The sequence below is a fragment of the Amblyomma americanum genome, chromosome 2 (assembly GCF_052857255.1).
Source record: "Amblyomma americanum isolate KBUSLIRL-KWMA chromosome 2, ASM5285725v1, whole genome shotgun sequence".
NCBI classification, from domain to species: Eukaryota; Metazoa; Arthropoda; class Arachnida; order Ixodida; family Ixodidae; genus Amblyomma; species Amblyomma americanum.
This window is the reverse complement of record NC_135498.1, coordinates 28,260,119-28,272,049: the sequence shown is the minus strand read 5'-3', so window position 1 is coordinate 28,272,049 and position 11,931 is coordinate 28,260,119. Positions and strand designations below refer to the sequence as shown.

The 11,931-nt window shown below is 41.8% G+C and overlaps 2 protein-coding genes across 2 annotated transcripts; one reads left to right on the top strand and one right to left on the bottom strand.

Annotated features, from left to right (window-relative positions):
• The first annotated feature begins 207 nt into the window (after positions 1-207).
• Positions 208-7,774, top strand: Tfb4 (transcription factor B4). Its single transcript, XM_077653614.1, has 12 exons — positions 208-371; positions 514-584; positions 994-1,100; positions 1,196-1,320; positions 2,220-2,282; positions 3,383-3,441; positions 3,525-3,599; positions 4,592-4,645; positions 5,714-5,782; positions 6,265-6,400; positions 7,163-7,199; positions 7,582-7,774. The coding sequence occupies exons 1-12, from the start codon at positions 362-364 to the stop codon at positions 7,655-7,657; spliced, it is 882 nt and encodes a 293-aa protein (XP_077509740.1). The 5' UTR covers positions 208-361; the 3' UTR covers positions 7,658-7,774.
• Positions 7,775-8,402: 628 nt separating this feature from the next.
• Vkor (Vitamin-K epoxide reductase) lies at positions 8,403-10,719 on the bottom strand. The gene is made up of 3 exons (XM_077653613.1): positions 10,441-10,719; positions 10,143-10,252; positions 8,403-9,669 (listed from the first exon to the last, which is right to left on the bottom strand). The coding sequence occupies exons 1-3, from the start codon at positions 10,632-10,634 to the stop codon at positions 9,458-9,460; spliced, it is 516 nt and encodes a 171-aa protein (XP_077509739.1). The 5' UTR covers positions 10,635-10,719; the 3' UTR covers positions 8,403-9,457.
• Positions 10,720-11,931: the final 1,212 nt, after the last annotated feature.

Below are 11,931 nucleotides of genomic sequence, written 5' to 3'. Positions count from 1 at the left end.
GGCCCCCCAAATGCAAACAAAATTAGTCGTGCGTATGTAAGTGTTTATTATGTCTTAAAACGTCAAATGTGTGACTAATTATAATACAAACATTTAAAGTTTCAACAAACTGTGACTAATAAACATGAATCTAGAAATTTGTTCTGTTTAGTCGCGACACCTATATAGCGTTATATCTGTTGCTGTAGTTGACATGCCTGTTAATTCGCCGGTATCGCGCGGACGCGAGCCGCAAGCAACTGAAGTTGTGTCTGCTCCGTGAATAAGTCAAGATTTTTTTTTTAAAGTCATCTAGCTCATTGAACGCGATTCTTTCCAGTTCCTAAAGTGCACAACCGACAGGACACTTCCACTTGTTACGATGCCTTGTGGTACAGTATAATTATTGCCTTTTACGTACTTTTTCCAAACGTCATCAATGGGAACTTGCAGCCCAAACTTTTTTTTGCGGCATGATTCCTGTGACAAACTATTATAATGTAGTTCTTGTTCCCGTGATTTATTTCAAAACAGAGGACGAGGGCAGCTTGCTGGTCACGATTATTGATACGAATCCATGCGCCAGTTTACTCCAGGCTGAAGAGGTAAGCGTCTGCTGTTCAGCCGCAGCATTATCCTATGCTACTTTTAACCATTTCGAGTGAACTTTCTCCTCGAAGAGTCGGTGTTCTGTGGAGATAGGTGCTAGCGCAAAGGTTACGGGTCTAATCTGTACCTTATGGCACTCAAAGCTGCACAGTTTGTTGTTGGACAGAAGTTCTTGGAGTTCGCTGTCTTTGTTGACATGCAGTGCGCTTAAATAAAGTTAATCTCCGAGTGTCATAGCGCAGCTCCAGTATTCTGAACCTTGTGGATAATCATTTATGGAATTGGGCACGAGAGATGGCACTTACTGCACTGCGCCGCGCACTTTTTTTTTCGTACAAACTTTATGGATCACGCATTGCCTGCAGTATGATATGCGAAGCAATATTCGGTTTCTGGTGATTGCAGGGGATAGTGTCGAAGTTTCTCGACGCGGCTACCGTGTTTTGCAACTCGCATTTGATGCTGAATCCATGCAACAAGCTAGCGGTCATCGCCTGCCACTCTCACAAAAGGTATTTGCTGTTTGCCGAAACCGAATTGAGCGCCCTCGCCACTTTGTTGTAAGCGACTTCAAATTTTATTCATTCCGCGACTGTTTCAATTGCAGCATGTTTCTTTATCCAAGAGCTCAGCCCTCTGCCCAGGATAACTACTCGGTGGATGGGCAGTACGAACTTTTCAGCGAAGTTAAAAGTGCCATCAAGGAAGGCGTTAAGGAGCTTGTGTTGTCAGGTAAGGTTTGGTGGGACCACTAGTGATTGCGTGTTCCAGGAATTCGGAGGTGGAGAGTGGAGCTGTCGTTGCTAAGGGAATGATGTGTACAGAATGCAGCTTGGCTGTTAATTTCGAAATGGAAAAGTATGCAGCATGTGCATGCTTTAACTTTTGAGTGCACTTTTCTTGGCCATTTTCTTTGAGAACTACCTGACAGAATAAAGCTTTAAGGATTATGCCAAAATGCAGCTGCACCCATCATGCTAACCCAGCCATCGCATTGTAGCGTGTGCTGGTAAGCATTAAAGTGAGTGTACAGCAGTTGGAGCGCATCCATTTTGCTTGTTAATTGCATAAAGTGGGACATGGTCATGCTTTGCTGTCAGCATCGATTGCAATGCATATATCACATTATTATATATTTTAATTTGGTTGAGAAACCGAACTCCTGGCACTGACAGTGTCACTCCAAAGCAGCAGTTTCCAGCAACAGATGTCTGTGTATAGCGTCATTTGGTTGTTATGTAATAATTGGGCAAACGTTGTCTGACATGATGAGTTTGTTAAGTTAAATTTATAATCCTCTGCACTGGGTCAACAGAATAAGCATACGTACCAAGAAAGCACTGCTTGGTGGGTGATGTGAAAAACACCAGTGGAGATGCCACCTATTCCTTTACTCCAAAGATTTACCTTATTTATATGTACATACTCTGGGATAATTCAGACCATCTGAACACAGAAAGCTTTCAGACCTATGTGGCTGTTGACGCTCGTGGAAGCTTTCACCTAGAACCTGCAGCTTTTGCTCGGCTGTATACAACATCTGGCGCTGTGCACTCTCAGTGGGCTGCATGCTTCACACTGTGCGCGTATGACTCTACATCATGCCTTTTTTTATGCTTTTGTATTTTCAGATGAAAGCGAATCTCAAATCTCGGAAACATTGTTGACGGGAGGACTCAGCCTTGCCCTCTGTTGTATCCTTTCAGGAATTTGTTAATGTTGATTTGTTTTCATTGTTAATACCATGGGAGTTCTTTGATACTCCTCAACAACTGCTCGTGATACTTCAGTTTAATTACTGTGGGAGAGCTTTGCACCCTGCCCATAGCGACCATGCTGCCTTGTCACATCATTGGAGGTGACACTTGAGCTCGACCTTAAGGGTATGACGCAATAGCTTCAATGGATTAATGCTGACATATGCAAAATTGGTCAGTTTCTACTTCACGTTCTAGATCTCCGGGCACCCTCATGCCCTTCCCGGCAGTGTGGTACAGCGGTTCAGCAATGGACCACTGCCCTGCGATAGCAGGTGCTGCCACCAGTGAGGCTTGTGAGACGCAAGTTGCGCTTCCAAAGCAACTTCTCACATCCAATCATTAATTTAACTGGCAGGTGCCACAGTGGGCAGTTTTCTCACAATCCCGCTGGCAGATAGTTATGAATGCCACAAGGTCACGTAACCTAGGTGGTTCACCTGCCACCTATGTTGCTTCTTTGGGAATTTTTTCGTGGATTTTTCACTTACGGCCAATGATGCTAATGCCGCCGCCAGCCACGGGCTCCTTAATGCTGTCGCATTAATACAATGGGAGAGCTTTGCACATTGCCCAGAGTGACCACGCTGCTGTGTCAAATCATTGGGGGCACAGCCATCTATTAAAAGAGAGATCAGCATCATTTGCATGCACATGGTATTGAATCAAACTAGGAAATCACACAACTCTTTGTTGTCCTACAGAACAACTGCAATGCACTTTGGAAACACTGAACCTTGCTTAATTAGGGTTTTCTTTTTCTGTCTAGAAATTAATATGCAGCACTAGGTAACCGTATTCCACTCTTCACTTATCTTTATTAAAGTAACTCTTTTTTTCTTTATGAAGTGCCCAACACAATGGTTTTTGTCCACTGGCAGAGATTCCCACATGCAGTCATGGGACCCTTCATAATAAACAATTCTGTCCCTATGTGGCACTTTGAAGAAGTTTCATGGCCTTTGAAAAAGTTGTTAAAAGATCCTGATTGCGTATTTCCTTGGTGACATCTCCTCCTTAATTTATGGATATCACAGACATTAGCCGGGTGGAGAAAGAGACAGCAGGTCAGAAAAAAATAGCATCTAGGATACTGGTAAGTTTCATTGTCGTTTCTGCCTTGTTCTTTATAATTAAGTAACTCTAGTAGTAATTACAAACTTTCCACCTTCCTTGCAGGTCCTGTCTGCATCTGGTGAGAGTGCATCACAGTACCTAAACTTTATGAATGTCTTCTTCACTGCGCAGAAAAAGGTTAGTGCTAATAGCCGCTCTTGGTTTCACCTTAATAGCTGTAAACTTAAAAGTGTGAGCCTAAGTTCTACTGTCCATTTCTGCTTAACAGGCACTGTTAGAAAGTGATGTGTATTAAGCATCGTTAGCAGACATTTTGAGACGTCCTCTTATCTGGTGCTTGCTGCCTCACAACCTATGTTTACTGACAATGTTGGACAATACTTGAGCTGATTTGCTCATGCCGAGGTAGCTTATGAAACTGGTTTTAACAATTATTTCTCTTATCAGTTACAAGTGGCAACAGCTACATTTCAGCTGTGACATGTGCCATAGCGCAAGGGCAAAATAAATAACTTAATGTTGCAGAATGCTGTGAATGATATGCAGCATTTCCTCTGCTGAATACTGTATTTACTCACATAATTATGTGCTGCTTTTCCAAAAAAAAAGTTATGAAAATCTAAAGCTTCTTTCATTAGCAAAAATTTACTTTGACAAGCAAAATGCCATGTGCGTTCATTATGCAAATGCATCCATTGTGCAAGGAAATACAGTACCATTTCATGGTCAGCTGTGTAAATGGCAGCAACAACATTATACGAAATTCTATGTATCGTCATCAAGCAACAATACAGAATTTCTGGGGCTTCTTATAAAGCATTTGGTCTTTTTTTTTATTAAAACTTTTGCTGTCTGCTGTTTCTCTCCAGTAAAGGGAAAAGTGCCTTGGAAGAACTGTTCTTAATGGTTTTCATTTTAGTTATTTAGTTTGGTTATTTAGTAGTTTAGTTATCTGTGCTTCATGAATTAGGGAATCTGCTGCATTTCATCCATCTGAAATCATGGTGCTTTGATAAAGATCAGTAAAAAGTTGCTTTCACACACTAAAAACTTGTCCATGTTACAAAGTTTATTGTGGCCTTTAACATATTGATTGTGTAAATTTAGAAAATGGCTAAGAACCAGTAAGTGTGATATGAGCTCCCTCTCCTAATGAGCGTTACTTTCAGAACATCATCATTGATGCCTGCGTTCTTGAAAAAGACTCCGGACTGCTGCAGCAGGTGAGATTTTTGACCGTGCCTTAGTTTTTGTCTGTCATATGCCAGCGTGTAATAGAGATACTTAAAAGTGCTAGTTTCACCATGCTGTATCAGTATAGCTGTAGTCAGCGGTAAACACAGAATGGCTGCTTTCATTAATAAAGTAACGCTGAAGTCAAAAGTGCGAGTGATGCAATGTACTAGTTTTCTTTTGTAGCGATAGCTACATTACGATAGCATTTAGAGCCTTCAGCGTGACGGTGGCGGCGAAGCCACGTACGTGGTTGGTCACGTGACCAGCCATGTGGTGCGGAGCAGCTCCTGCTGCCAGCGGCGCAGCGCACTGGCAAAACCGAGCTGCAACAGCTGTGTGCATGCACCGTGTCAAGTGGGACGAAGATGAAGAAGGAACGCCCCGCGAAACGGAGCGGCGAAAGACTGACTTCGCCATTCAACTGAGCAAGTTCCACTCGGCCAGCTGTAGCTGTCGTGTCACTCCAGGTTTAACCAGAGCTAAACCACCACCAGTTTTTTTCTGATCCTGAGCATATTTCCTTTGAAATCTAAGACTACTACAGCTAAAGGAGTTGTATCGAATTGAAAGTTTTTTGGCTATTTGTAACACAGCAAGGCACCTCAGCACAACACTGTTTCTTTCTGAGAAGGGGAACAGTGTCTTGAGACTGTTTGTGTACCTTTCTTCACATCCGCATCTATGCGTCGTTCCGGTAGTGTTGAACCAACTTGCTCAAGCTTCCACTTTCTTCTACCATAAGATCTCTGCCTTCTGAAAGTTATGTCATGTCCTGACCTCGAACATGTGTTTGCTGCGTTAATGAAAAATGTCAATGGACATGTTGCATTATGTATGCAAAAAAATCATGCATTTTGTATTTCTTCTCAGTTCATTTTACTTGTGGAAATGAGCAGTATGAAAAAGTTTTTACTTGAATGCATCCAAGCAGTTTTGAGATCTGCATCTTGTGTTTCGAGAACTTAGTGCTGCAGCATATGCTCACTCATTTGTGATGCACAGAAGAAGGCATGAGATTTATGCATTGGATTGCATTTTTTCGTTTCTTTTTTCAGGGCTGTGACATCACAGGCGGAAAATACATGAAGGTGCCAAACCACACTGGCCTACTTCAGTATCTGCTTGTAAGTTCTATGTGTATGTCTTGTGATGTTAAGAGTAACGGAGATTTTCTCCAATGTTAATTTATTTCGGTTGCCCTGTTTTAGAATTATTTGCTGCAGCAAGGACAGGGGACTTGTGCGACTTGTGCAAGGGTTCATGTGTGACTTGCAACATTATATTGAACACCCCAAAAGTAATGTGCCTGATTTGACCTCGTTCATCCACTTAATGAGGATGTCTGCAGGTCAGCTCAAGGTGGTAGTTGGGTTAGTTTCAAAGCCTTTTGCTGTGCATAAGTTATTATTTTTGTCAGCGAAGGGCACTGTGCATAAATTAATTAGCCTGTCCACCATGTAGCTTATAGCACTTGTGAACAGCCTAACATTATTGCTGTCAGCGCTACCCTTTGCACATTCACACTGTCGACATCTGAAGGACATGCCTGTTCTGCTTTTGTACGGAACGCTCTTCAGCTCACACTTCTGTGTTTCCCTCCTGACAGTGGTTGTTCCTTCCGGATAAGGCATCAAGAGATTACCTGGTTTTCCCACCACCAGTGCACGTAGACTACAGGGCGGCCTGTTTTTGCCACAGGAATCTCATTGAGATTGGTTATGTGTGCTCAGTATGCTTGTCCAGTAAGTATGGTCTTGTTGGGTGTTTCATGAAATGTGGAAGTCTGCTTTTTACTTTAAATGTAGCACTGGTGGAAGGATACAAGAAAGGGAGAGTGTGACATGCACCACAAAAATGATTAATGCAGTTCTTTACATCCCTGCGATATTGGTTGTTTACATGGGCACAGCATGAAAGAAAAGGCAACATGGGTTCCTCAGGAATTCATAGTAGAATGGAGAGCATGAAATAGTGGTGAGAACCAGTTTCTACTGTTGTGTGTTGTACCATGAAAAAAATGTGTAAAGGGGCTCTGAAACACCTTCCGAGGAAAGCACATCAACTCGCTCAATCACTGCAGTGTGTTGTTATGAATGGAAATGCAGAGGGGCAGCCTTTAGTGGACTGCTCTGATGCACTACTCCATGCTTTTGAAAAGGGAAGGGGAAAAAAATTCACTTCAGTTTAACATTATCATCTAGGAATATCTAAGTGCAGTCTTAAGTTTACTTTGCTAATGCACATCATCCAAATGGGCCGGCAAAAATAGTGATCATTATTACCAGAGTCCTTCGAAACAACTAGTAGTACTAGTCGCTTTGGCTTCAGTTTGTTCTGTGAGTGCCCTGTGTGTTCAAGTGCTGTGTAAGTAATAAACAGCATAAAGCGATGCTTGCTTAATCAGTATAATGCATTTAGCTTCCAATCACATGGACAGAACTGGCTGGTGTGCAAACCAGTGCTGAAATATTTCGGTACTCATCACACTGCTGTTTCTTTTCCAGTTTTTTGTGCATTCAGCCCCATCTGCTCTACATGTCAGTGAGTATACTTTATTGCTGGTAAAACTGGTATTGCTGCTGTGGTGCACTTCACCTCTGCTGGCTCTGAAACCTGTTGTAAAAATCATTCGGATTCAGGGAAGGAAAAACATTTTCACGGCTGTTCATGCAACATAAAAACTCATTTTTGTAACTGCACAATTGTTTTTTAATACAGTAGTATGAAATACGTGTTTGTTGGCTGCATGGCTCTTGTTTTGTATGTGGGTTGGACTAATATAAAAATTGTCATAGTTGTAAGCATTTGTTTTCCCTTGACATGAAAGCCTTTTTCTTTTGCTATTAACGTTTGCTTCCGCATGCATTTTTTAGGTGGTGTATCCTGTAGTATGGCATTTAAGTTCACCCTGTTCTTGTTGCAGAACTGCGTTCAAGTTCACTGGTCCACTTCCTCCTTTGCTCAAAAGTAAAAAGAAGAAACAGAAGCTTGGGATCTAGTCGTATGGCTGGAAAGGATTTCAAGCAACCTTACTGCCCAAATACCGTACCATCAAGACTGTAAATAATCTATTTGTGACACCTTGCAGATGAAATTAAATGGGCTTTATATATGGTTTGTTTTTTTCAAACAAATGACTGTATTGAAATGCACAAGAACAAATAACTATAGATAGGAAGCCATCAAGATGGATGAAGCAGCTCTGTATAAAAAGCTTTGAGAGGAGTAAACGCATAAAGTACAGAAAGTAAATGTGGCTACTCTGACACAAAGTGCACTTTAATTATGGTAGATCACTGATTGCAAAGTTTGTACAACTGAAACCACCCTGCATTAGCATTATACAAGCTATGATGATATTTAGTTATGAAAATTCTTGGGTGCCTTGTGCAAAAAGTAATCTGTGTTGAGCCGGCATAAACAATTTGTTGGTCACTGCTGTGACCTGGTACCTGCTGCACCAAGTGATTAGCAAGATTTCGGTGAGATTTGACTTTCTACTATTTATAAGAGCTCACACTATTGCTGCTGTATGATACAAGCCTTTTACATTGACTTCAATACTTGTTTGCATGAGCAACTAGCTGATCATTGGATCACCTGAAATTTCCAATACCATTTAGTCGAAACCAGATTTGCTTATGCAAGCCAAAAAAACAGCAGACACAAGTGACCAGAGGAAAGGCAGCAACACTGCAAATTTTATTTGGACTCGAGTGCTGGTACACCAGTTTCCTCGCAACATTTTGGTCATGGGATATATAAACACCAAATATCAAAATAGACAGTAAATATATATATCTGAATATAAATTACAGCAATATATAATATAGTCTTGTACTGCCCGATAATGGTTTGATGCCTTTTGGCCGTCTTAATCTCGGGAAGGAAAAAAGCCTTCTGCAAATCACATGCGGTGCACATCCTTGCGACGACAGCAGAAGAGAGCTGGAACTCCACTGCTAATCACGATCTTCTCCAACAAGTGATGTTAGAGCGTGGAGCAAGAGTTCCTGAAATGACATCCTGAGCAGCACACCGCATACTTGGCGTCTTGCGACAATGCAACTTTCTTGACAAGAACACACTCAACACAGTACGGTAGCACCTTTGATATTTAGTACACAAACATGGCAATAGACACTCACCAAGTATGCACTGACTTAGACCCTGTGTGGTACACTAATGTGACCAAAGGCAGGAGCAATTTTCTTGATCAGGTATCGTCTCCAGTCTTGCACCACAATGGCACAAGCTTAAATGGTATGTAGTTTGACATTGTGCAAAACAATGCGTAAAACCTTTACATTCCAGGTTTTATTATAAGCAGCAGAAATATGCATTTCATGCACAGTACACATCCATATCTGCACCAAAAAACATGACGGGTTAACTTTTGCGTGCAACAGTCAATCCTTACAGTTTGTTAATTCATCCTGTTCTGCTACTGCATTGCGTATACAAGAGATCAGCTCATCAGAATGACAAAAATGCTATAAGCTTTCACAATGCATGGGATGTTTGTGCTCGAAGCATTTGAATCAAAACTTTGTGACTGGAAAACCAGAGCGAAACAGCAGCTTCCTATGCGTCTTGTTGTCCCATGCATTGTGAAATACCACAGAAGATCGGACACAACACCAGTACAGAGAATTGTGCACTAAGTAAGCTGAAAAGCAAAGAGCAATTTTCTGACAGAAGTGTGATTGCACACATCTGTGCTTCTGTCCTAGTTAGCTTTTGGCAAGCACGACGAGTGAGCCAGCGGCAAGTGGACACAAAATTGGCTTGTTGGGAAATTATGCTTTCTTCTTTGATTTATCGACATCAACTCTTTTACGGCATATGCTGCCAGCCAAAAGCAATGCGTTGCACACGTATGTTGTGACACAAACAACACACAGGTCGTAGAGAATAAAGTAGAGGATGTACGCTAGGTAGACTGACGTGATGTTTGACAGCACACAGAGAGCAAGATGCACTTGGTCCCAGCGTTTTCCATCAGGCATGCCTGCAAAAAAGGCAGAACTTGTTTGGCTATGAACTGAATACTCTTGCATGCCGCAAGTCTACAATACTGCGCCACCGAGCTTGTGAGTGCTTTCGTAGCGCATTTAACAAATTATGAATTCTATACATTAGAATTCTTTACATTAGAATTCTGCACATTTGGAGTCGCAGCACAAGAGCCTGAAAAACTTGGAAAGAACCTTTGAGGATAATTACTGGACGCACGCGCAGCTATTTGTCGAGAAGGCCAAACGCGCATACACTTTACCAATTAAAGCAAGTAATCTCATATATCAATACAGTTTTCGCAAAATAAGCGATGCAAGAGCTTTAAGTTCCGTTATTGTACACAACTATTTCGGCTAGTTAAGGCATTCCAATCGCACATGCATTTTTATGAAAAAAAAAAAGTCTATCCCCGTGCGGAAACGACTAAAACGAATGACAATCCATAAACACATTTTTGGTTCTTACCGCATATGAAAACGATGGCGTAGAATATAATTCCATAAACGCTGTTCGGCTGGATAAGTATGGAATCAGCACTTACAAAACGCTGAAAAAGGCCCATTCCTTTGCCGTACCTGAAATTAACAATGATACAAGTTTAAATGCAACTAATTTCCGTCCACCACAATCGCTGCACCGCGCATACGATTATAAGTGGACCTCGCGCACAATATTTGCATTGTTTTTAGAGGCCACTTGGTGAGGCGATTATGGAGAAGGAAGGAGGAAATCATGCTACTACAACATGATGCTGCATGCCTACCTTGAATTGAAAGCTACCGTGCAGCTGACGCGGGGGCTGATATCGCACATTGGCGCGTACTTGGGATCATGCTCCGCACGGGTTTCGACAACGTAGGCGTAGACCGAAACCAGAACGCCCAAGGAGCAAACAACAGCGTTGAACAGCTTGAGGCACCGTCGCCTCGCAGGAGGGTTAGCGGGCAACATTTTCATTCAAGGATGAAGCAGAGATTCTCCTGCGCGCGATGTCAACAGGCAGATCGCGTAAAACCAGACAAACAGCGGACGCATACGACGCTAGATACGCGCACAGAAGAGCGATGACCGCATAGAGCTCATATAGACGCACTGTAGATCGCGTAAAAAAAAAATAGATCAGATTTTGTTTGGTAGGCAGAGCTCTCTAGCGATAAAAACTTGAGACATAAAACGTGGCCTCTGAGATTTGTATTTGTATCCGCAGCCGGAGTAGAGATCATGAAGGCCACGTTTTCAGCCGTAACAAATCTGCTGATATATTTGAGGGTTTGTTCTCGTATTGTAATTTAGCCTGTGATAGTAATGAACGACCAGACTTCCTCTTAAAAGCTGCGTTGAGATTAAATTTAGTCTACAAGGAAACGTATAGCAGCAGTAGTAAATATAAAGAACGTACGTAATTCAGATTATTTTATTCGTGGTGATGTCCACCAAGTTTACGAGAGTTACTGAGTACTTTCCTCAAAAACAATTTTCATTTTTTTTTAAGTTCCGAATATGAAATGTCCTGCAAGCACTGTTAGGAGCTGTTTACAATAGCAGAAAGCGCAGCATTGAACGGATTGTCGTGGAAATACACGTCGAAATAACCATGTCTGGAAACGAAATCTACGCAGCAGAGCACTTTGTTTTTTCTCTGCCTTTCGCAGTGGTTCAATCCATGGCAGAGACGGCTACACAGGCAGGGAATAGTGATGTATATCCTGGTCCTTCTTGGCGCCAAGGTTACCAGAACGGATTAATGTCAGAGCGAGCCACTGCGCGACACTTTCTACGACTTAGCGAAGAGGTTGACGCAAGCCCCGAAATGAACATCTGGTTTTACTTTCTTTTTCGCGTGCGTAAGGGCACATGTTTGTGTGCTAGAGGGAAGAGCTATATTGCACCACACCGTGCACCCGTTTGCAGCCGGATTAGGAAAACGCAGTCACAGCGCCTAGGGGAAAGCATTCTATAGGGGATACATTCCACACAACCATCACCAAAAAAACGCTACTGCGGAAGGGCATATACTTTTTTTATTCGAGCATATATAAATTGTGGTGTTGGTAAATGGAATATATAGCCATATACTATATAACTTATACTATATATATATATATATATATATATATATATATATATATATATATATATATATATATATATATATATATATATATATATATATAAACCAGACGTCTATGCCCGGCAGCATGAATTGCCATGAAAGGCAACTGGTCTTGGCGACGCACGACAAGGTAATTGGCAG

Coding starts and splice junctions, on each gene's coding strand:
- Vkor (XM_077653613.1), bottom strand. CDS start 10,634: ATGAAAATGTTGCCCGCTAACCCTCCTGCGAGGCGACGGTGCCTCAAG. Junction 10,253..10,440: donor ACGGTAGCTTTCAATTCAAG/GTAGGCATGCAG, acceptor TGTTAATTTCAG/GTACGGCAAAGGAATGGGCC. Junction 9,670..10,142: donor CGCCATCGTTTTCATATGCG/GTAAGAACCAAA, acceptor CCTTTTTTGCAG/GCATGCCTGATGGAAAACGC.
- Tfb4 (XM_077653614.1), top strand. Junction 1,321..2,219: donor TAAGGAGCTTGTGTTGTCAG/GTAAGGTTTGGT, acceptor TTGTATTTTCAG/ATGAAAGCGAATCTCAAATC. Junction 3,600..4,591: donor TCTTCACTGCGCAGAAAAAG/GTTAGTGCTAAT, acceptor CGTTACTTTCAG/AACATCATCATTGATGCCTG.